General features: G+C 44.1%; 1 protein-coding gene across 2 annotated transcripts in view; it reads right to left on the bottom strand.

Annotated features, from left to right (window-relative positions):
- Positions 1–25,453, bottom strand: part of SPOCK1 (SPARC (osteonectin), cwcv and kazal like domains proteoglycan 1) — a 456,569-nt gene that overhangs the window by 103,008 nt on the left and 328,108 nt on the right. For both annotated transcript variants that reach the window (XM_006923091.3, XM_006923092.1), the window contains one exon: positions 16,064–16,190. In XM_006923091.3, the coding sequence (XP_006923153.1) occupies positions 16,064–16,190 (127 nt within the window). The remainder of the gene's footprint in view (positions 1–16,063; positions 16,191–25,453) is intronic.

Below are 25,453 nucleotides of genomic sequence, written 5' to 3'. Positions count from 1 at the left end.
TCTTCATTATCTCGGGAAGAGGTTTAATACTAGTGCCTATTTTATAGGTCAGTGCGAGAATTAAGTGAGATCTTGTCGTGTTATGTGTACAGCATGGCGGGTGACACAGGTAAACACTTGATATGGTACTGGCACACATTATTAGATGTGTGGACCAAATCTAATAATGGGGGGTGGCTGGGTATAATGTCCAGGTCAGGAGACATAAAGCTGGTCCCTGGAGAGGGGCCCAGAAGCAGATCCTGGCCTCCTTTGCTTAATTCCTTAGAGTGGGGGGCTTTCCAGGAAGGAGCAGACCTAAACCCCGTTATCTGCTCCCCTTGCACAACTGGCAGACTTGGCTAGGGTCGCATTTCTGTCCATCCCTTCCAGCCAGGAATGGTCAGGCCAGCAACCTAATCTGCTGGTCACTTAGTCTTCCAATAGGGCTCTGTCTCAGAGATATGTGAACCCTGGCTTAGAATGCCCAGCAAAGCTACTGCCATGCTCGAAAAAGAGCAGCCAGCTCTGGTCTACCTGCCTCAGCACCTGTACATGTGCTGAGCATGTCAGAGGGGCTCACAAGCATTTGATGAAGGAATGAATAGAGGGTAAGGGTGAGGTGATGTCAGGGTGAGTCAGGTAGAGGAGTTAGTGTGCAAAATGCATTCTAACCTGCAATGCTGCACAGGTCTTTGTCCCCGCCCTGCCACCTCCTCACAATCTCTGTAAGACCGTTCTGAACTCAGGCCCAACCTGATTTCACTAATTGGAGCCTGAATAGCTGTGGCGTCGTGCTCATACATGTCAGTGGAATGAATGAAAATGGACCTGAGTGCTATTTCACACCAACAGGCTGAGCATCTACCATGTTGGGTGCTGTCATGGGATCGATAGCGAGTAAGCAAATCCTCCTCTGCGACAGAGTTTGCCCTTAAAAAAAGGTGCCTGTTATCATCATCACCATCACCACCTCCATTGTTCAGACATGGAGTAATGGGAGGAGGCAGAAAAGACCTCAGGAAGAAAGTGGAAAGTGTGACGTCAAAGCTGAGCCATTGGTGTTCTAGAAGTTGTCCATCAGGCATCCTGGCGGAGGGGGCAATTAATATTTACAGAAGGCTTTTCTATGTACCAGTATGTACTGTTGTTCTAAGAATTCAATATGTAATCACTAATTTAATCTTTGCAAAAACTCTTTGAGGTAGGTAGCATTGTTCCCATTTTGTGGACAAGGAAACGAAGGTCCCAAGAGGCTTCATAACTTGTTCAGGTCACGTAGCTTACAAGCTGAACTGGGATTTGAGGTTACACCATCCAACTCTACTGAACAAGCTCTTAACTATGACACGGATGTGTCAATGCTTCCTCTGTCCTCCCATAAGGCACCCACCCTGTCCATGTTTCTATCACACTCCTCACCTGGCTGACCTACGACACTGTTTACACATCTGTCTTTCCCAGAATCTGGGAACACTAGGAAAGGACCAGTGTTCAGCGTCACCCTGGTACATGGTTGGTGTGTCTGATGACTCTGGAGGGGCCACCCTGTAAGAGAGTCCCAAGGGAGGCACCAAAAAGGTTTGTGGCCTCCTCTCACTCTGCAGACTTAGGGATCTGAGGTGGGAGTCAGCAAGTGGAGCTGACACTTGCAGAGTCACAAGATGAAGCAACCTCTCCCAACCACGTGGGCTTCAGAGGTGCCATCTCCTTTGTTCCTCTATCAGCTATGGGACTAACGGCTTTGTCGCATCAGTCCCAGGGGCCAGGTCAAACATGTGGCTCTTCCCTCACCTGCAGTGACCACTTATGTTTGTCTCCCAGGGACTTATGTACCCTCCGTAGTGTCTTCTTGATACACAGTGAACCGTATCCGTCCATCCTGCCCAAAGAGCCTTTCAAAGGCCACCAGGTCCACAGGCTCCACAGGCCACATCAGGAGACCTCTGCCTTCCCTGCCACTCCTTGAGTGGCTCTTCTGGCTGCTGCTCAGTCCCCCAAGACCTCAGCTTCTCAAAGAGGGCTGGAAGAGCAATGCCAACAAATGAAACCCAGGCTCTGCACCCAAAGGGATATTAAAATCCAGGGCACATTTCAAGTACTGGGAATTCTCCAGGAAAGGAGAACCCAGAGTGATTGAGTGTTCAGAGTAATTTGCATCCTTTTGCCTTTCAGTGTTTCACAGGAAAAATCTTTGATAAGTGTCGACTCTATTTTCTGACATTTCTTAGCCTGGATGAGGCTACGAAGTGGGATCTTCATAAACGATGGAGGATACCAGCATCAGAAAAGAGAAACACGGAGAAAAATGGGGTTAATTAGAAGAATGTGCTAATCTTAAGAGACACTCTATAGATCTGGTCTTTTTTTAAAAAACTTTTTAACAGGTGTGTGTTTAACAGGTATAGTTGGCAAACAATGAACTATACATATTTAAAGTGTACGATTTGATGAAGCTTTGATAAACATAAGTACACACACATTCATGAAGCCATCACTATTATCAAGACAACTAACATATCCATCATCCCAAAAAGTGTCTTCACACTGCTTGATAAGCCTGCCTACCTCACCTCCAAGCAAACCACCGATCTGGCTTTCTGTCACTACGGATTACCTTGTACTTTTCTGAAGTTTTATATCTTTGTTATCAAACAGTCTGTACTATTTTTGTCTGGTTTTCATCAGTCTATTATTTTAATAGTCATTCAAGTTGTTACACTTGATTGATTAACAGTGTAACGTTCTTTTTTACTTCTAGGGAGTATTCAGCTGTATGGATTATACCACATTTGTTCATTCATTCACTGGATGAACTCTTGGGTTGTTTGCAGTTTGAGGTTATCACAAATAAAGCTGCTATGAGCATCTGTGAACAAGTACTCCCGTGGACATATACTTTCATTTCTCTTGGGTAATAGGATTGCTTGATCATACGGTAGTTTTTAAAGAAACTTCCAAACCATTTTCCAAAGTGGTTAGACCCACCAGCACTGTATGAGAGTCCAGTTCCTGCACCTCTTTGCCAACACTTGATATGATCAGCCTTTTTGATTTTAGACATTCTAGTGTAGTGGTATCTCACTGTTGTTATAACTTGCCTTTCCTCAATGACAAATAATGCTGAGCATATTTTCCTTAGTAAAATGTCTGCTCAAATCTTTTGCCTATTTTTATTGGTTTGTTTACTTAACACTGAATTTAGAGAGTTCTTTATATATTCTGGACACGAGTCCTGTATCAGATATATGATTTTTAAATGTATTTTCTCCTAGGTTGTGGCTTCATATTTCATTCTCTTAACAGTGTCTTTTGAGGAAAGAATTGAAAAAATATGTATCAGTTTGTATTTTATGCATCATGTTTTTGGTGTTATATCTAAGAAATATTTGCTTAACACAAGGTCATAAAGACTTTGGTTTTTTTCTGGAAGTTTTATAGTCTTCTGTTTTATATTTTAGTCTATGAGGTAGCCATGTCTCCCATTCCACCCTTCTTCATGTAGTAACTGGGTCCATTTTCTGGCTCCCCAAATACCTCACATTCTGAATGTGTCTGTCTGCCACTGTGTGGCCTCCTTTAACAAATATCTCTACTTCTGCACAAGCTGTAAGTGGAAATTATAGCTGTAGAATTGACTAGATTTAGATTCGACTCCTTCTGGCAAAACGACTCAGCACACCTGTGAAGCACACACATTGCTGTGTACTTCCTACCACATGACACCAGAGGACAAACAATGGCCATTGACCCCTAAGTGATTCTGAGATTCAACAGAGGGTTCAATTGGCAACAGCCCAAAGAGCATCACCAACCTTTTGTCTAATGACTTCATCCATGCTTGAATGTTACCCACATCAGCTATATCATTAGGGGCTGAAAATGGTGATTTTCTAATTCTATTATTACTTCAGCATTTATTAGCTATGCTCCTGTAAAGAATTTTCTCTATTAAATAGAACTTTAGGGTTACCCTGAATATGGTTTAGACAGAAATAATATGTGTTTAATTACTTGTTTTTAATTGCAAAATTTAAAATAAGGAGCTGGAGCCCTGGTTTCTTTCCCATGAGTGTTTCCTTCATTAAAATGTGCTGTTAATGATTATATTCCTCACTTCTAGCAGTTTTGCATTGACTTGGCATTTTTGACAGTATATCATTCACTGCTTAGACTTTAAACTGTTCTTTTTAGAAACATTTTGAACATTTGAACTGATTTTATATTTTGTACCTGAAAAATCCATCTCTCAAGTTCTTGGGGGTCTAATTCCTCTGTTTATTATCTGTGCTGCCTCTTGCTCATGGTGGCTTATTTTCTTCTATGCTTTAGGGAATTATGAGTCATTCTTGGCAGTGTGCTGAGGGAAATCTGTGAAGCCTGAGCTCATGGTTCAGTCCTCCAAAGAGGATTTACACTTGCTTCTTCCAGGAACCCCAGTGCATCCCCCACCCATAAACACTTTAAGTGAATTAAACAGCTTCAGGTTTCCTGTGCCACACAAAGAATATAATATGGAACCATATACTCAGGTTGCCATTCACACAGTATGCTATAGGACGGCTTTACAGCCGATACCTGTTCTGATCGATTTATGTCTGTGTCCTATATTGGTCATTAAATAGTTTGTATATCACCTTGTCCTTTATGAAAGAACGCAGGTTCTCTGTTAAAAAGTTCTGTAGGAGACCTCTTCTCTCTCTGACCAGAGTCCAGGCTAAAATTGACAAGTGTTATTCTTGTCTCCCTTTACCAACTGGCAAATTAAAAAAAAAAAAAAATCAAGCCCACCTTTTAACTCAGGGTGAACACCCTGAAGATTTTAGATTTATGTACAGGGTCTCAGAACCAACTGCCCACCTTGTAAGGACTTAAGACATTGTTTCCAGTCTGCAGGCAGCTGTTTACCCTAAAGCCTGTTGGGTAGATCAGCTAACCCTCCACCTCTCCAATCCCCAGGGCTATGGTCAGAATCTACTCCGGTTTTCCTTCTCCCCAGGCCCTAACCAGGGAACCCTCTTACATCTTGCAAGCTCAGCTATTTAAAAGGATGTTTATTACATCTAGGAGTTTTGTATCATAGAGTTTTCAGGATCTCTAGCCCACTGTATGGTTGGATATACACACTTATCTACAGATAGTTTCAACATGGTACAATAAATGCTCCAGCAGAATTATACGCCTGGTGTTATTGGAGCTCAGAGGGAAGAAATGGCCTAACTTAGCACAAAAAACTCATGGAGGCTTCGTTGAGGAGATGATGCTTTGGTTGACCCTCAAAGTTAAAATCCCAGGAATACAGTTACTCCTTTTTTGATGGAGGTGGATGTAGGGAAGGGAGGCTCAATCCATTTTATTGTGTCACGTGCATTAAAATGCAAAAAAGAAAAAAAAATCACCCATCCTCTCTATTCCACCCCTATCTGTTCTTTGTTAGGTGCCAGGAAATTGGGTTCTGTGTCGATGTGTTATGAAGAGGCGCTGTGTGGCTGCTTTAGAGAGCTTCCGGCAGAAAGTAGTGGAAGATGATATGGGAGATGTAGCAGATCTTGCTCAGAACTGCTGTTGCGGCATCTCACCCCACTTACATAACATCGTCTTTTGGTCTTGCTGCTAGGAGAGGACAAAGCAGAAGATCCCTTCTGATCAGTCTGGTCAGTTCCCAGGTTCCTATAGCACCTGGTGTCTGGTCTGGCTGCCATCATGCAGCCTACCTTTGGGGATGTTTTGATTTCAAAGCAGTCTTCAGTGCCTTTGGATAAGAACTTGGGGAAAATTGTTCTTTTGGACACGGGGTCTTCCCTGCTGCTGAAGGGCTGCTGTTCTGAACACCTCGCTGGACAGAACCCAGCACCTCAGGAAAGCCACCCTTGGCCAAAGGATGAGGCATTTCTATTCCATGTAAAGATTCCAAAGTATGTCATTTGTTTTATAAAGGGAAAAAACCAACAACTAGTAAAAGTCACAGCATCATTAAAGCCATTTCTCTCGACATGCAGTTATGGTGTCAATTCATGGTCACTTCTCACCCAGCTAATATTCTCTCATTCCCTCATATGACATACAGATCCGAGTCTAAGGCTTAGAAAATATCAGCTTCTATGAGCATGAGCCGTATCTGGTGCTGACAAGTTCTCTTGGAAAATGTCGTGAAGAACTCTGTATTCTTTTGAGCCATATGTCAAGAGGGAATATTTTGTTTGTTTCTTTTAAAGAAAAACAAAAGCAACATGATCATGAACTTAATTAAAGTTGTTTGTAATGATTTAATTAGATTTTTAGCACTGCGCATATTCGTTCTGGCCAGGGACTTTTCTGTCTTCTAAAGGATTGGTTGACAGAGATCTCATGTGCTTTCCAATTTTACCTAATCTTTAATTTCATCTCCTGATAAGGCAAGGATGAGCATAATTGTGTTCAGGTAATTGCTTTATCAAATGGTTTAATTGCGCATTCAACAGAACTGACAACAAGAAGGTTATTCTTCCTAATGTGTTTTTAACAAAAGCGCTAACTAATTACATGGCATTCTACTCAGGGCATTTGAGAAAAAGAAATGAAAACCTATTCTTCAAATCTTGGTTAAATGCATGTTTGCATATAGAACATAGAAATAAGTGGTAAAATAATTAGTTGAATTGCTTTCTTCTGCTCTACCTTCATTACTAATCTGCATGTTGATGTAGTTTGTGTCAATTCTGTGGATGCATTTTCACCATAGACAGTGTTTGAACATCTGTGCCTTCTGAAAATGTCACCATTTTGCCTGAATATAACCATTTTGCCTGAAAGTTTATCCTCAGGAGCCAAAAAGACTGTGTTATCTTGGCGTATTCCAAGAAGAAATAAATGCATAATAAAACTGGAGGACAGATGTGCCCCATGATCAGAAGGAAAGATTACAATATTAGCCCAAATGGCTAAAAAAAATATGAATTAAAATGTCGAATCTACTTTATTTCGGATGAGCTCTCTTTAACTAGATAACTAATATGTCTGCTATAGATTTGTCTTATATGCCCCTCTATGCCTGTCGTTCTAAGAAACAGCATACCTTGATTCTTACAGACTCAAGCTAGTGTCATTTACCCGAAATCTTTAATGAAGTTAATATAGTTGATATTTTAGAAGGTGATTAAGTACTACACTTTTTAAATTTTACTCATTCCAGTAAATACTCTTTCCTTCCCTCTTATTCTGGTAAAAAAATACTATCCTTGATCATAGTGAAGGGTAAAGGTCAAGAGGGTCATGGGACCACAGTCTTTCATTAAAGGATGAACACGTGATTCAAAAAGAGCCAATTGGAATCCATCCTTGGGATTGAAACACTGACACTGGCAAACTTCTTTGGGGTTTTCAAGCCAGGAGCAAATGAATCTGGGGCTGTCAAAATTCATATTCTCTGCCAAGGGGAGAAAGCCTCCCTGCAGAATAAAGACAAGACTCAGAGAAAGAATGAGATTAGAGACAGAAGGAAAGGAGCGCTGTCAATCCTGAATTTCCCCTTCTTTCTCTGAGGACTGCTTCCCCCAGTATGCTTCCTAAGCCTTGTAAATCTTCACTTTTGGATTAAGTCACATTTGTGTTGTTTCTGTCGCTTGAAATCAAAAGTATCCTGATGATACAGCAGGCATGTTACATTACTTTTCGGATGGCTTTTCACACATGGAAGTCAAGTCTGCGACTCTAGAGCAAGACAGACCCAGGTTCAAAGAGCAGTTCTGCTACATATAAGCTGTGTTAACCTTGGAAAAGTTTTACAGCTTCGGTTTTCTTATCTTTATTAAGGACTAATAATAGTACCTACTTCACAGATTTGTTGTGAGAATTAGATGCAATAACAGAGGAGATAAAATGCTCTGGCACTTAGCACAATATCATATTACTTATTACGTGTTCAGTAACTAAGTACAGTTATTTTGTTGTTGTTATCATCATTTAAAATGTTACTATGGTAGGGACTGCTAGATAATTCCAATATCTACTCTATCCTTCCTTTAATAAATCTCAAATTTAACTGGGCATATGGGTTCCCAGGATAAAAACTACATTTCCCAGCCTCCCTTGCAGCTTGGTGTAGCCTTGTTTGATTAAGTGTGGTCAGTAAGATATGAGCAGAAGTGACACTGGTAATTTCCGGATTGTGCCTCTTTCCTTTCCAACTTCCTACCGGCTAGAGAACAGCTGTCATCTTGGACCCAGATGCAGAAGCTCAGAAATTCCAATTGCTTAGAAAGACAGGACAATAAACTAAAAGGATCCTGGTCATCAACAGTCTGGAGGCAGCATATTAGCCCTGGGCTGCTTATCTCTGGAATATTTACATGAGAGAATTAAAACTTTATCCTATTTAAGCCTCTGTTTAATTTGGGTTTTTGTTATAGCAAACAGAACCTGTACCCTAACCAATACATAATTAATATTTTAAATATTAGTCATACTTGTTCTTTCCAAAAACACTGTGAAGGAGAAAAGAGGATGATAATAAAACTAAGATAAGAACTCTGTTTAAACTAATAGTTGAGAGTTTTCATACTATGAATACAAGCTCTCATTATCAAATGATATTTGGTTACTGCAGACTGAGGGAAGGAGGCTGAAAATGAACGACGCCTCAGGAGAAAAAGCAAGGTTGGGGCATCTGCCATGGGAGATTCGTCCCTGAATCTCTATTTAATGTATAATACATTGTTGAGAGTTGGTTAGATGCCACTGAATATTTACCCAAAGTCATAGCACCCCTTTTGTTGGCTTTTTCTAAGCAACAGGAAGTCACGATAATAAAATCTACTACCCGACTCCTCCACCCACGTGGTCCATGGGCACAGGACTCCATTCTCCCCCTACTACCTGAGGGCACACAGGGGTGTGGCTGGGGACTTTTGCTTTGTCCCTCCACAGGGCTGCCCAGATGGGAGCATCCAATGACTTCCCGAATTGCTGCTATTCCTATTAATCTTGGTGCCATGAATGAGTTGCTACTGCCTCTGTGCTCCAGTCTCCTATGCACAAAATGTGCCAATGCAAACCTTCCACCTTCAGTTTCCAATCATTTTATTTTCTGCTGAGTCAGAAGCAAGGCCTTCATCCATGAGCCATTTGCAAGCGAAGACAATTCTCAACCAACAGGTTCTATGGAGGCAGAGTTATCTTTGAATATCCCTGACAATATTGACAGCCTCAGCTCTGCCAAAAAAGCAAAGAGTAGCCACACAAAAACCTCTCAGAATTGTCATGGTCACAGGGCTATATAAAAAGGCGTGGGGGGTGGGGGGTGGGGAGTGACAGAGAAGACATACTGAGCTTGAAGCTATCTTGAGAAGTCTTACAAATCCATCCTCTGGATTCGCCCTAACCATTAAAACAGCCTTTTCAGGGGAAATGCCGGCCAACAGAGACTCCATTTGCCAAGAACTTCAAACATGACCTTTACTTGGTAGCAATTGTTGGAAACTATTAAGATGACTCTGAAAATAATATAATCTGCAGCGACAATATGTTGAAAGAAGGCCGACCCTGTAAAGCTCCCCGCCCCGCATGAGCACACACAGAGAAACGAAGCTTTCTCCTCCACAGCAGCTCCTAATGCTGCCTCTCTCTTCTGCATCTACACATAAACGAGCCATTTGCTAATTGTTTAACAGCGATTAAGGAAGTAAACGTTGTGGGGAGGAGGAAGCCCAGACTGGTATTTGCCTGCTTGTTTTCTAATTACCAACAGCCAGGCCAATGCCAGAAAACAGGGCTGGTTCTTGAGAGTTCCCAGTGGTACCCCGAGAACCCCTCCGCTCAGAGGTCAGGCTGGACACCGGGGCCTCTGGATGGGAAATGATCAGTACCACCTCTGACATCTGAGCTTTGGTCAGGTGGATCCAGATGGAAAGAAGTCAGTGAAGTCCTATTGAAAGAGGCCTGGCAATGAGAGAGACCTAGCAGGGCCGGGACCTAGAAAGTGGGGACCTCCTCCCCTGCTCTCTTCTGAGCTTCCAGGACCCCAGCTCCACTCCAGATCCACTCACACTCTCCAGAACAGCTTTCCTTTCCAGAGGGAGAAAGCTGGGATTGCCCACCTGAAGCCTGGGCTGGCCAGATTCTAGTCAGCAGCCATGCTTCTCTTATTACAGACAAAATTAGAAGTTGGCAGCCGGGACCCCATAAGCTTTCTGCTTTCTGTGTGGGTGACAGGAGAGAGAGGAAAGGCGTTCACAGATGACGGGGTCCCAGCCAGTCCAGGCTGAGGCCACGAAGCTGTTGGCAGGAGGATTTGCAAGTCCCACCAGGACTAGGACAGTGACGAAGTCCTTCTGCTGAGCTCAGAGCTAAAATAACTTTCTATATTTAAAATGCAGTCACCAAGACCAGCTATGACTTCCTGAATGCCTCTTTAGACTAGTTTCAATCTATCTCTGTAACCACAATACAAATCCAGGTTTGGCTCATGCCAGCGGGTAACCCAACCACTCCTACGCTGAAGGCAGTATAAGCAAATTCAAAAATATAAATCCTTAATAGGATCCCCGAAGCTCTTAGGGTGAAGTCCGACCCACTCATATGGTTTTCGAGGTCCTGCAAAAAAGTGCCACTAATTATCTTTCTAGCCTCGCTTCTGCAGCTAGTCAACATCCTGTCCCCAATTCACATGTGACTCAGCCACAGTGACATCGTCACTGGTTCCTTCAAGGGGCTGTGCTTTCTTTCACCTCTTCAATCCCCCCTTCCCTCTGATGAATGAGCTGCCCACGCCCTCTGCCCTAACCTATACTCTAGTTTACTCCTTCCAGCCTTAAGATCTCAACTGAACCATCACTTCCTCTAAGAAGACCCCTCACACCTCCACGTAAGTTGAGGTGGCCCTGCTCTGTGTCCTGCAGCACCCCAAATATCCTTTATTTCAACACTTACTCTAATGAAAAGAGATTGCTTTTCAATGTGTCCACCTTCCTTGTAAATTCCATGAATATGCGGCTTTGTCTACTTTGTTCTTTGTCATAATCCCTGTACCTAGCACAATGCATGTTCCTTGGCTAGGAGAATATGATGTCAAGGGCAGTTAAATGACCAGGGTGATCCTTACTGCCTAGAATCCACATCAAGAGACAGGATCTATGTCACACTCCCAAACCAGCTGTAGTATAGGCCTTCCCTTTCTCTATTCCCAATTTAGGTTCTCTCTCCCTTATCTTTTATGGGTTATATTTTATAAAGTCTGAATTAACATTTATTGCGACATAATATTATATACCCCTTCATCTCAAGACTGTGCAGTCTTGTCCATTTTATTTCTGATCCTGGAGGAGCCACAGAGCTCTGAGTAGTGTCTCTGGTGCCGGGCCACCAGAAGAACTCTGCTATAGACAGAGGGTCCTAAATGTATCGCCGCCCCCCGTTCTAGGAGCCTCTGACTATCCAGGCCCAGAAGCAGGAGGAAAGCTTGTTTGATGTGACCCAAGGACAAACACCCTGCATCAAGGACAGAGCTGATGCTCAGCCTCCTTACTCTCCCACTCCTGATACTACCTTCGCCCCCAAAGGCCCTCGGCTCTATCCGTGCAAAGGTAAACACTTCACATGGAGAGCTGTGATTATCTACTACAGGGTATCAATTTCTTCAATCACGTTAAGACTGGGGCTACAATATACTTTCGCCAACACTAATTTTTGTGAATTTGACTTAGAACATCAAATCTCCTCTTGTTATGTATGCATCATGGTCTCATCTGCCTTTTGTTTCCTGACCCCACTGAACTCAAAAGGCCATAACTCCAGGGGATGAAAAGTCATTTGTTCATCGACAGTTACCTTGTTCACTCTTATTAACTGACCATTGACTGGGGCCCTCCAACAGCTTTGTCTGTGACACTGAAATGTCATCTTAAACCTCAATAAACAGGTGGTCATCTATTTACGGGCGATAACTAAAACACTTCAAAAGTAAACTCGACCAGATTGAAATCTCCTCCTTGGAAAGAAGCCTCACTGATGCCAGGGGCTTCAGAGTTCTTGAGCAGTCAACACATGCCTTCTGACTGAGTCATATTTGATCCATTTCTTTAGGAAAAACAAAATGATACCTTTTAAGAAGTTCATATTAAAAAGAAATTTAGGAGACTAATGCCCAAAACCAACACCAATAGTATTTTTCACTGTAATGCCTCCCCTCTACCACCCCCAACCCCTTGTTTTAACTTCAGACGGAAGTGGGTAATCACAGACATCCAGGCAGGAGACCATGCGAATCAAACTCTGCCACTGCCTTTGGCTCTTTGGGCCTCAGTGTACCCTGTATGGAAAACAGGGAGAAGGACACTACGGTTTCTGATGAGAAAGCTCTAGGTCTCTTCTTTTGCCCCAGGAAAAGACAGAAGAACAGATCAGGTAAATTGAGGGCTCAGTCAGGCCGGTGTAAGAAGTCAAGGAACAGCGGGCTGGAGCTGGGAAGGTCCTGAGAGCTCTTCCCAGTGGTACTGCAAGTCAGTCCTCTTTTGAAGACTCAGGAGTCATTGCAAAGGACTCTTCCAGATTCTGATCCTGCCTCTTAAATAAGCTGTTTACCAGTATCTGTAAACAGTCAACCTTCCGTAACACAAAAAGCCAACTTTCCTGCCCACACTGCAGGGGTGCCTTGACCAGGCAGCGTTTCCAGAGACACTCCTTGGGCAACTGACAGCATTTCAAGCCACGTCTGACAGGATACAATGTTCCTTGTAGCTTGGGGGTCATGGGGAGCTGGCATTTTAAGCTCCTTCTGCAAATGAGAGACAGAGGCAAGCAGGAGGGTTTTTGTTGGGGTTTGATGTGCGACACACACCACTTGCCCAAAACAGCCCTCATCATTCACTGACATTTCATGGCTTGTCTCCAGTCTCAGGCTGGAGGATCAGACAGGGTACTCTGAGCTGGAGGGAATAATTTGAGCAGCACAAACCAGATCTTCACAAAGAGAAAATCATTCCAAGGAGACTCTAACTCTCTGCCAGCGCCCCAGGCTGGGTGTTCAGCTAAGCAACTTGGCCCAGGGTGGGGATGGCTTATTTTTCTCAATCACTAAGCTCTCTCCAACCCATTCAGTCAAATCTCAGATGAGTTACACAGACCAGAATCTTGAGGTTCCCTCTCAGCCTGAGTCCTCGGCAGCCCTTTCTTGTCCATTATATTATTGAGCACCCACTTTACGCTGTCCCGTGCCTGGTTAAGGTGGTACCTGGCATTGTTTCTGCCTTTAGGCTCTCACGTCCTTAAGGCAGACACGGACAAGAAAGCACTTACAATAACACGTGCCCCACAAGTCTGCCTGGCATTGCCCAGCTAACTAGCCACTTTCCAGCTCCGGCTAAGGATCTCTTCTCAGACTTGTCTCGACATCCTCCCTGTCCCTCCTTCATCTCATGTACCTCTCCCTCACCATTAGAGCCAAACGGGCATCCTCTCAGTTCTTCAAACTCATCGTCCTGCCAGAGAACCTTGCCCCATGCCGTTATCTCTATCTGGAACATTCTACCCTCCCACTCTCAGTTTTAAGGACACCTTGGAGAGGGCTCCCCTCACCTTCCCTACAGAGCAGGCCTCCCACTCTAGCTCCCAGCGCCATGCTCATTTCCTTTTCAACACTAACCCAAACTGGAAATCACATACTTGTTCGGTGACTTATTTACGTGTGTCTCGCCTACCACACTGTAACCTCCAATGGTGTCTGTTTTCTTTCCACTGCCGCTCGCCGTGTTCTGTGTAGAACAAGGGTAAGTGTTCGCTACACAGCTGCTGAACAAATGAATGAAGTATTTCTCTCTGATAAGTAATTATGGAGTAGAAAGGCGACAGTCTCTAAAGGGCTTTGTTAGTTAAGAAAGAGTCTGAGCTTAGTTCCAGTGGCAAGAGGAAAGCTATCCGGGCATTTTAGGAGGGAGAGACACAGGAACAGACTTTTATTACAGAATTACGCCCGCCTTCTGTCACGTGGAAATGGACTGTGGAGCAGGCGAAAGGGCAGACTGGGGATACAGAGATCTGTTAGGAGGAGCTTATGAAAACTGAAGTCCTTGCTCACCTGTGTAGTCTGTGGACATCACCTGGGACTTGTTAGAAATGCAGAATCTCAGGTCCATTGTCAGACCTGCTACATCTGCCTTTTAACAGAATTTCCAGGCAACTGTGCAGACACCTAGGAACTAGGCTTTAAGTGAAAGGCAAGGATGGCCTGAGCTGCCTTTGGGAGTCGAGGACGGAACTGATTCACCAATGCCTCCTATAAATCCACTATTCCAGACATATTCGAGCGATTGGAAGCAAGCCCTGTTACTAAGAACTTTTTCCAACTGCAATTCCATCACAGGGAGGTCAGGGAGAGTAGGGGAAAGGGACAGGGAGAAGGGAGCTGCTGAGCAGAGTGGGGCTGGGCTTTTTGCCAGGGTGTAAGGCTGTGGCCTTGGGCAGAGTAGCCACAACTAACGGGGTAGGTTGGGAGGTAAGGATTACTGACTCTGGCCATGGAGAAAAGCTGACTTTTTTTCAATTTCCACTCTAAGTTTCGCCAGCCCCTGCACAGAGCCTGCACCTAAGAAGGGCTCAAATGATACTTTTTGAAAGCACAAAGAAACTGATCCAGCAGTAATTATGATATTGAGGTCCTGGGTACAAGCGAGACATACCTTCTGGCTGCCTGCTTTGTTCAATACACTACTCCCTTTTGTTAGAAAAAGGTGAAAATCTGAGCGGGTTAAACTCTATTTTCAGGGAATGAAATATATGACCTGTGCAACACAAAATCAGTAGGAAAGCATGGCAGAGCCTCACCATACCCCGAATAAGCCTCTGAGGGCAGCAGGCAGCGAAGGTGCTCCCAGGCCTGTGGAATCTCCGGGTGAATGACGGTGCGGTGACGGATCACAGAGAAGAGAAGCTGTCGGCTGTGTGTGCAGTGGGGCAGGGAAGGAGAGGGGATCCAGCAGGAAGGCCTGAGTCCCTGAGCCCGAGAACCACATGGTAGTGTGGCCAGAGGTGACATCTCCTATAGCAACCGCAGACTCCGTTATCCAAGTAAACCATAGATAGGAAAACAGGAGGACAAAGGAAAGTGGTGTCGCCGGGGCTGGAGGAGAGGAGAGGGCCAGAGCCCCGCTCCCTGCCCGCCACCTTTGTCTCACAGAAAACTCGAGACTCCCACACGCCAGCTCCTTCCCGCCCGGCACGGTGTTGGGTGCTAAGGGGGAGCTGATTTCTACTTGTTGAGTATGACAATGAAACAGCAAACTCTGGTCAAGTCTCTGGTTTCCCTTTCCTTCATTCATTATGCCAGTAAGAAGCGATATACCCGATGGGTACACACAAATGGACAACTTTATCCTGAAAAGAGTGTTTGAAGTTCCAAGAACAAATTATCACCTCCTCCCTCCTTTCTCCACGCTGATGACTCCTGCCTCCCCGCCTGTAAATCTTATTACTACAACCCAGACAAAATGCCCCTCCTCTGTGAGACTTTTCCTGTCCTTCCCATATGGATGAATAGACCCACTTGATCCCTAGTCCCCTCTTCTATGAAGCCATTTTCTTTTCATAGGTTTGAGTTAAAATGACCTGGCACCATACTTGCACCCCCATGAGACTGTAAGACCTTGAGGCCCCCTGTAGGCCCAGGGACCGGCGCAGTGCTAGCATGCTAGACGTACAGCAAATGTAGCTGGAACGCGTGCTGACATCACACTCCTTCCTTCGCCACATTGCCGCAAGGCAGCATCCTGGGCCCCCTCACACCTTGCTCCCCATTAGCCGAGCTGTGTGACGCACATCTTTGGAACAGCCTGCTACCTCACCTTCTCCAGGAAGCTCTCCTAGATTAACTTCAGGGTCACATGCCACTCTCAGACTCACCCTCTCCCCTCAGCCCTTGATCACTCCAGGACATGGGAGGTAATATTTTATCTCGCTTGTCTCTTTGGTGAGAGAGTCTGCTCATGTGGCAGCTTCTCCAGGGCAAGGCCCAAAGCCCATCGAGATTCACACAGCTGTGCCCGTTCGGGCACTGAGACTTGTCAGAATGAGCAGACATCGAGTATTGTTGATGACAAAGAAGACAAAGGTGACTGACCTTGGATGTGTAGGTGTGGCCATCGGAGCCGCAGACCATGGCTGACTGTGCCACAGGGCAGGGCTTGCACTTGACCAGATTCGAAGGTCCAACCCAGTGTTTGTGGGCCACATTCCCCTTCTTTTGCCTGAGATTGGAAAAAGAGGAAATAAGTTAACTAAAGCTCCAGTCCTCAAGGGGCTCTTCCCCAGATTACCTGGGCAGAGGCCAAATAAACGAAAGGGCTGGTCGAAGAGCCAGCAGTCCCATTTGTTCCGACTCACTAGAGGGAGCAGGACCATTCCAAAAGCCAGGTCCCATCCTCCAGACAGACCGAGGAAAGTGATGTGGCTGTTAAAAATGTTGTAAAACATCACTTCTTGACGTGACAAGACATGCATGATGCATTAAAAAACGACAAAGGGGTGTGTCTCCATCCACTTACCCAGCCCCCCGCCACCCCGTGCAGGGCGTGACATATCCCAGGTGCCCAGACACAGCACCCAGAGCCTCAGGCTCCTTCCGGGCTGACCAGCAGCCTTCCAAGTGGATGGCGCACCGATGACTCAGCAAGCATTTTAGATAGAAACGCATCTCCAAACACAACCGAATGACTTTATCACAGCTGTGGAAAACGATCTCTGGATACATTTTAAAGCAATTTCAGTCCAGCTTCCAATTTGCCATTTGATAGAGGCTCTGAGGTGATGTCACTTTCAACTGCTAAAATAATCAGAATTCTACTCTTTTATTTCAGTTCCTGTTCCTCCCCATCCTAACCTTTGTCATAATGATAAATGGTACTATTAGGATGCCTTATGTCCACGGAAGAAACCCCATCCCCATATCACAAACCACTGAAAGAAAGGCCCGCAGTTACTGCCACCCTTTCTCTTAGTCGAAATTGCTCTCCTAACAAACCACTGGGAGTGACTCTCACGGCCATGGGGCTGTGCTCCCCAGAGAAGACAAGTTCCTCTAGCCTGCCCATCAATCAGGCAATCACTGCACCTGTGAATTACTGCATAGGCAGTCCTGCATGGTGGTTAATGTCTGGGCTCTGTAGTCAGAAAATGTAAGCTCAAATCTCAACTCTGCCACTCCCCCACGGTGTGATCTTGGCAGGATTGTTAATCCTGTAAGTCTCAGTTTCCTCATCTGTAAAATGGGGAAAATAGAACCTACTTCAAGTGAATGCTATGAGAATTAAATGAGCTGAGGTGTGTAAAGTACTCAGTAGAATGCCTGGAAAATAGGAAGCAATAAAAATGGTAGCTGTTGTTATAATTATTATTTGCCTCAATAAATGGGGGTGTAGAGGATGAAATTACCATTCCACAGAAAGGTAACTTAATTGAAGGCCTTAAGTTTGGAATGGCACTTAATTCTCCAGAAGAATTCAAGGGGCCACAAGAGGGAAATCTTTTCTACTGGGTATGGAATAAACATTTAGCTCTACAGGGGTTAGAATTACTTCTAAAAAAAGAAAAGGAAGAGCACCTGCCAGCTTGGTTCTGATCCTACCTTAAACCTGCCCCAGTGATTTGGAGTGGCGGTCGTGGGGAGAGGGGGCGGGGTGTGCAGTAAGAGGAGGAAGGTATGTTTGGGGAACTATCTTTGATGATGGCATCCAGAAAGATCATGCACCCACACAACACAATCTTTGGGACCCCTGGGGATCCCAGGCTGGGCGGGCCATAGGGCTGAACCTATCTGACCAATAAACCAGAAAAGGAAGTCCTACCTGGGTCCCCTGACATCATCTAATCCAGATTTTTCATTTTACTAATGAGGGAAACTAAAGCCCAAACTGGGGAAAAGCCTCTCCCGAAGTCACGAAGACGGTGACTAGCTAGGCCTGGGATGGCCTCCGCATAGCTGCAGCGTGGCCTGGGATGGGTCTCTCTTCTTCGGCCCATCTCAGTCCCACCTAGATTGCTAGCTTGAAAATTCTCTGCGGTCACCTACATGTTTATCATTGGTACTCTCTACAATGCCTCCCTGCCTCCATAGCAGCTACTCGCCTTGTCCTTGCCTCTCCGTCTGGAATAAAAACACCTATTATTTGCATTTCTAAATCACATGGATATGAAGTCTCCCGTTATCCTTTGCCAAACACACTTTACACTTTCAAGGTTTGTTCTGGACTACCGACAAAAAAGCGGGGGGTGATGGGACTCCATGCAGCAGAACACCAAACATTTATCATCATTCGCACAGCACGTTGTCTAACACTGATAATGAATCAGCCAATACAGACAGAAGTTCTGGTGTCTTGCAGCCTCTCTCATGGGTCATTCTCTAGCGTGCATGCCCATGGCTGCAGCAACTCTTATTATGAGTTCCCAAGAAGGGGCTATAAAGTCCATAGAGTGGGCAGCTTTGCTGGAGCAGACATAACCGTGTGCAGAGATACCCCAGAGGAAAGAAGCCCAAAGGAGCTTAGCTAAAGGCAGAGGAGGGAGAAATGAACACTGAGCCAACAGCTTGGAGACAAGATGGAACCAGCTATTAAATGCCAGTTAATGAAAGGTCATTCCTGTCTCCGGACCTAAATTTCACTGTTAAATTAAGTTCATTAAGAGGGGGCGAGGAAGTGAAGTTGGCCAGGGCTTACTGGTGGGCCTGGTGCATCATGGACGCTCAATATGTCCCTGTTGGGTACACAGGTGAATCCCTGTGTGCCAACCACTGCATTGGTTACACCACAGTTAATCATAAAACCACGGATTGTCATAACCAGAAAATACATTAAACCTAATCTAGTTCAACAACTTTATTCTATAAATGAGGAATCGGAGACATAGACGAGAAGTGACTTACAGTTAACTTCATGTATATTTGTCAGATTGAAGTTATTCTGGAAATGACATTTTAATTTCCTATTTTGGCATCTCTATTTTCATAAACAAAGCCCCTGTTCCAGGCTCTACACGTGCAGAGGAGCGAGCTCCCATACCCAATGTCAGGCGGTCACGGATTATGTCCAGGAGGAAGCACATTTGACCCCTCTTAGGAGGCCTTGGGGACTAGAAGTACAAAAGCCAAGCTATTCTGAATTTTTCCCATTCGAATGACAAGTGTAACTGTTACACTGGGGCAAACCCAGGTGTTCCTTACCTCACTAGGACCCTAGTGGAGGTTATGCCCAAAAGTGTGGCCTCTGCCCACAGACCAAGTTATAGAAAGTTATGTAAAAGTATATGTAAACCCAAGAAGCATAACTTCCCTGGTTATTTCGGGTATATTCAACCTCCACTATTCAGTGCAAATCATAAAAAATAACCAACCCAATCAAGGCAAGGGACTAAGCTTTCTGACTCTAAAATATTTCACTTCTTGAGTCAATGAAGAGTGAAATACGATAAAGGTATCTTGATGGGATTGCTATTCCCAATGTCACAGACATTCATCAACTGGGTTGACACAAGCAATTTAGTCTGGGGAGGCAGGTTCTGCCATCATTTCCATTGGCCACAAAGCCCTAACTCTACCCCAGCATGGCTAGTCCTCGGGGCAGCCATGCCTCCTACCCTATTGACAGCACCACACAGAAAATCCCAACCCACAAGCACTCCAAGGTGGAGAAAAGAGATCACTAGGTATTTCTTATTCTATTTGGCTCTACTGTTTATTTTCAATCTTTCTTTTCTAAGTCTACCAAAATAACCAGCATTTATGGTTTTGAAGCAGAGTGATGATTCTTAAGTAGAAATTTGATGATATGACTCCCATGCATAAAACCTCCATCTTCTCCCTACCTCCTAGGGCATAGTCTAAACTCCTAGTTTTGGTGTTAAAGTGACCAAACGTAACTTCACAGGGTTACTGCTTGCTTGATTAATTAATATTAAAAATATGCAAAGAAGGAAAAGAACAGAAGAAGAATATACATTCTCTCTCTCTGTCTCTCTCTCTCTCACACACACAGAGGAAAATTAAGAAGCAGTTTACTTTAGACAAAAATAAAATTATCGTAGTTAGAAACTAATTATCTTCCCTCTGCAAAAGAGAATGATTACATGCAGGAAGTCTATTTTAACAACTTGTGAGCATGTGTGCGTGCACACACACACACACACACACACACACACACACACTGACTACCACCATCATGTATTTTTGCTCTAGCCACCTTTGCTGTTTCCCAGAGCCCACCAAGGATATCTGTACCTCTGTGCCATGTGCCATTAGGTGGGTTTTTCTTCCATCTGACACATTTTCATTCCTATCCACATTTCTCCCCTTTATCCTCCACTCTTCTCTGCCTCATGAGTCTTTCTGCAAGGCCCAGCTCAAACACCCCCTCCCTCAAGAAGTCACCCGGGGCTCCTCCACAGGCAGGCAGGCTGCACTCCCATACCACACGGTCCCGTGTCCTGACCAGGCTCCCAGTCTAGTCTCTAAGCAAGCACCTTGATTTGACTTGACCAAATTTTAAAAAGCTACTATTATTCCAATGGGACATGGGTATACCCAGGCTAAAATCTTTGGAGCCCATTCTGGATGCCTTTCCTCTCCTGTCCTTATCACTCCCCCATCCCTCAGTCCTATTGATTCTATCTTCAGCCAGCCATATCAGCCACTTACACATCTCCTATATGTGCCATGCAAATTCAAGTCTGTATGACTTGGCAGATGATTTCTATCTGCAGAGCAAATGTCTGTCCCTTGTTCAAGCTTCAAATCAATTGCCTTCCATGAAGTCTTTCCTGACCCTGTGAACCCTACCACAAGTAGATTTAACCATGACATTGTTTGTTTTATGTGGTACCTTCTTCACACCCAACTGTGACATTCACTACAGCATAAAGCAGTTCTTTTTATGTCTTTCTTCCTCAATATTCTCACAGATAGGAACTGGGTCTTAATCATTTTTGTACTGGTACTTGGAAACAAGATTGACCCTCGGACACATGGGTTTGCTCAGTGAAATAATTTATTCATTTGGACCTTCAGAACTTTCTCCTTTTATTTCTGGAAATTATTGTCATTAACTAGAAGGGGGGAATGGCATGTTATTTTAAACAACAAGAATTCGACAAACTCTTGTTTCCAGAAATCTTAATTCAGACTTAAAAAAAAAACACAAAACAGAGTTTTTTTAGAAAAAGTTTCTAAAGACAACTGAGAAATGGATGGAGAGAGCTCTCCCGTGCATCTGAGGGCTGAAGGATCCCCACACTCTGCAAGTCAGACTACCTGCAAAGCTGGGCAAGAACCTCTGATGCCGTGGTTCGAACTGCCAGCAGGTAGTACTCTTTAGGATTTGGGACTGAGAAGTCAGAATTCCCAGGAATTCTCAGGAATTGCTGAAATGATAAGTTTTTCTGCATTCTTCACAATGTTTTATTTATGTTTTTTTTTTAACAAATAGGAAATATTACGTTTAGTAAGTATTTATAAAGAAATATAGCCTAGAGTGGAAAGTCAAACATTGGAAATTATTGGCAAACCTTACTGGGTAGCACTCAAATCACGTGACATTTGGATTTTTTACCAAGTTAACATCACTGCACAGAATCACATGTTGATATTGTCAATTTAAAGACTTAACTTCGGTCTAAGACTGTTCTCTGGCACACCACACAGAGGATTTTTAAAAATATACTATGCAAATAAATGTATTGATATTCATTTCATTTACAAGAGCAACTCACCATTGGCAGCAGACTGAACTGCACACACACTCTTAGAAGGTGACAACAGGCACAGGCAAGACTGACCAGATCATGACTGCTCTTCTCAAGGTGTTCCTGTCCTAGTTCTTGGACAGGTCAATGTTAACCTTCAACTCCACACATCAATGATTCCCGCTCTTGCTCTCCACGGGGTCCTCCTCAAGCAGATCTCCCTCCCCTCACCCACCAAAGCAAGTGCCAGATCTTCCCCAGCCAAAACTGAGAGAGTCTTTGATGACATCAGTTGTGACTCAGTATTTCACCTGACCATAAGCAGAGTAGGGCCACAGTCAGGACCCACAGCAAAACAACGGCAGGACAGAGATGTCCAGAGTACTTTTTTCAGCAATAAATACATATGCAGATGTGAATTTCCTCCCACAGGATGAAATTTAACAATCTGTGTCAAAAATATTTTAATGATGCGGTGGGGGTGGGGGCTGCTAAGAGTATATATATATATAGACTTGTTAACTCATTTTCTTTCAGTTATTGAACAGGGGCCTTTCATTTTATTTAATACATTGTGCATTCTAACAGGTTTGTATAACTTTAGCTAGAACTATTTTACTCTGCATCAGAACAGCTGGTGAAAGAGTAAAACAATTCCAGATAATAATAGCAGCAGCATTCCCATTGTCTTGTGTGATCAGTACATGCCAGTCTAAGTGCCCTAAACACATCTCCCTGATTCCTCACACACAATGACCCTCTGATGGCAGATGCTATTATCGCCCCCATTTACAAGAGGAAAAAACTAAGGCTTATATAACCAATCCCAGTTCCAGTTCCTTCTTTTTCTGTCCTGCCTTTGTTCCCCCACCTGATCTCTAAGTCTCTAAGGCAGACCTGTCAGCTCAGAGGCATGGAGAATCCACCCAAGAACCCTTTCCAATATTCACAGTGTTTGTCTGCTGGCAGCCAGCATTATATGCATTTTATTTTCCTGTTAATATCGAACTGCCCATTCAAAAACAAGATTGAATTTGCTTGGAAAATAAGAAGTAATTGCTTCTAAAACAAGGATGGAAGATACTCAGATAGTTCACATGTGGCTCTTTTGAACCAGAGACAAAATAATGAATGTTAATTGAAATGAAAAACATGTTAACCATTGGGATAATCTGTCATGTAAAGCGATGCTGTAATTCCTCTGTTGTTAGGGTTATTCGAGTCATTATACTAAGTCATAAAATTACACAGGAAGACCATAATGGCCTCTGTCATTTACAAAAGCTGCTTTGATGAGAGAGACAGGCTCCCATGTGAGACATTCTCCATACTGGTATCTATAGGCTCATGACTCTCCTTCCTTTTCAAATGAAGAAGGTCCCAGACCTTCTGTCCAGAGTCCAATTTTCCTAATAAACAGACATTTATGAGAGAAGTATAAAAAAGAAGACTCATTCCCCCTGCAATGCCTAGGAGTGTCCTAAGTGCTTCGGGGTACTCAGATGGTATATGACCTACTGTCTTGAGAAGCTTGACATTTTAAAGGACAAATATATAATAATAATAACAGCAGCTAAACTTTTATTGAGGACTTAACTATTCTGCTGCTACTAAACTGTTACTACCACCAATAATAACGACCACGTTTTGAAGGCTGCTCCAGGCATGGTTTTAAGCCCTTTACATTAATCGTCTCATTTACTCGTCCCAACAGCCCCAAGAGGGAGAAAAGTTATGACAGAACATAGGAAGCTCTGCTGCGGAGTGAGTCAGGGAGACTTCGTGAGCAAAGCAGACCTGTGGGGGATGGGAGGGTCTACATCCACAAGGTGGGCTTCCAGTTATCAGATTGGAGCATCCACTGATCCATTGATTCAAGATGGCATACCAACCACAGGAAAGCCAGCACTTCTGTGTGGCTTCACCCTACCTGACCTGGCCTAGGTAAAGAGGTTCATGATGCATTCCAAGTCTAGGCTTAAACACATCGGAAGGGACAAGAAGGCCCCAGAATAAGCAGGGAATCATCAGACATGCTTCTAAACCGTCGCCAAGCCAGGTTTCTAAAGCAACTTCAAACTCATAGGAAAAGTACATATTTTTAAAAGTTTTCCAGCAGAACCGGGGCCACCAAAAAGGTATGTGTCTGATATAGATTCAATTCCAAAAGCATGAATATCTCTCCGGGTGTATGTGAACAGCACCCTCTGGACTATGGTTCATTTCCACTTGAGCCTCCATGACTGCCTTTTACCTAAGCTGTATAATGGCCAAGGCTGCAGGGAAAGCACCTACTTTTCACAGATGAGAAGATTCAAGAGCTGGATGAGAGATTCCAGAATCACTGCATGTGCCTGTGTAAATGAACTGAAAACGATTAAGGCGGCACACACCTAACGTGGAAGGGACCCTCGGTGAGGCAGGACCAAGGCTGGGAGAAAGGGAACCTCTGCTCGGTCACTCTGTGTGTCTCCGCCCTGTGACTGTCTCACAGCCATGGACTGCTGATTTAATTTATTCAAAAGCTAAAAAAGAAACGTATTTTCAGAATTTTTAAAGAGATGCATGTTGCCTAAACCACACCTGTCTGCCAGTCCCCCACTTCTCCAGCAGTATGCAAAGAAGCCAGAGTGGTTGGAATAAAAGAAAGGCCTCCCAGGTGCAGGTAGGAGGGCTGAACGGAGGGAGCTCTCTGACTGGCCCTTAGAATTTTCAGGGAAGACCAAGGAGTCACATCAACCAATCTGAAGCAAATTTCCACATTCCTATATTTTGAGAATCTGTTTAAACAAAGCTACCAAAACTGAAGGTATAAATAATCCAAATGTGGTTAGGATGCTAGAGATAATCTTTACTTTTTCAGCAAATACTTATTAAGCACCTACTATAGGCCAGAAATTGGGCAAAGAGAGGGATAGTGGCGTATTTAATGCACTTGCTGTAACATACATTGCATATAGTGGTTACTGTTACGCATAACGATCACATCACTCCGAATGGTTGAATCTGTGCAGGGTAGGTGCTGCCTGAACTGTTTCGTTCTCATTCACATCTTGAGACACTAGAGATTCTCACAGACTGCTCACGTATGCAAGAAAATCCCTACATGGCAAGAAGTTGGCTGTTAATTTCAGGACTCCCCCAAACCGTTCTACATCTAAGAGTGCCCAAGCAATCCGTGTGGCCAATGGGCAAAGGGCAAGAAGAAAAGGAACCTGCTGGATCACAAACCCGGGTCTCTGGTACCGCACGCATCGCTGGCCATTACTTGAATCCAGGTTTCCTTCCACTTGAAATGAAATATATATATGTCTAGGGATCCCAGTCAAACCTACTTCCGGGCTAAACTCACAATGCCCTCAGTGTTCCCTGACCAGATCATGAAGATAAGCAGGCTGATGTGATTATGCAAATTCCACTAACTGGTTGGAGACTGCTTCTTCAGTCACCTTCCATTATGAGAGTGACGGAGCATAGCCGAAAGCACCACGGGACTCTGTGAGGCAGACAATAGGGTTTTAATTCAAAGTTCAGCTTGTTTAATGAGCATGGCCACCGGGGCCTACACGCAAAAACAGTCTGCACACGTGCACACACACATACGCACACCCCAACTAGAATTCTGCTTTGTTAAGGAAAAGTGCCAAGCCAGCAGTGTAATAGCGAGCTATTAGGGAAATGTAAGTAAACAGTTGAGCTTTCTTTATTCTCTTAGGATTATGGATAGCCATGCACTCTGCTTTAAAAATCCATTTCTTCCTAAAAGGGAGAAAAAAGA

The sequence above is a fragment of the Pteropus alecto genome, unplaced genomic scaffold, assembly GCF_000325575.1.
Source record: "Pteropus alecto unplaced genomic scaffold, ASM32557v1 scaffold78, whole genome shotgun sequence".
NCBI lineage: Eukaryota > Metazoa > Chordata > Mammalia > Chiroptera > Pteropodidae > Pteropus > Pteropus alecto.
This window is presented reverse-complemented; position numbering and strand designations above follow the sequence as displayed.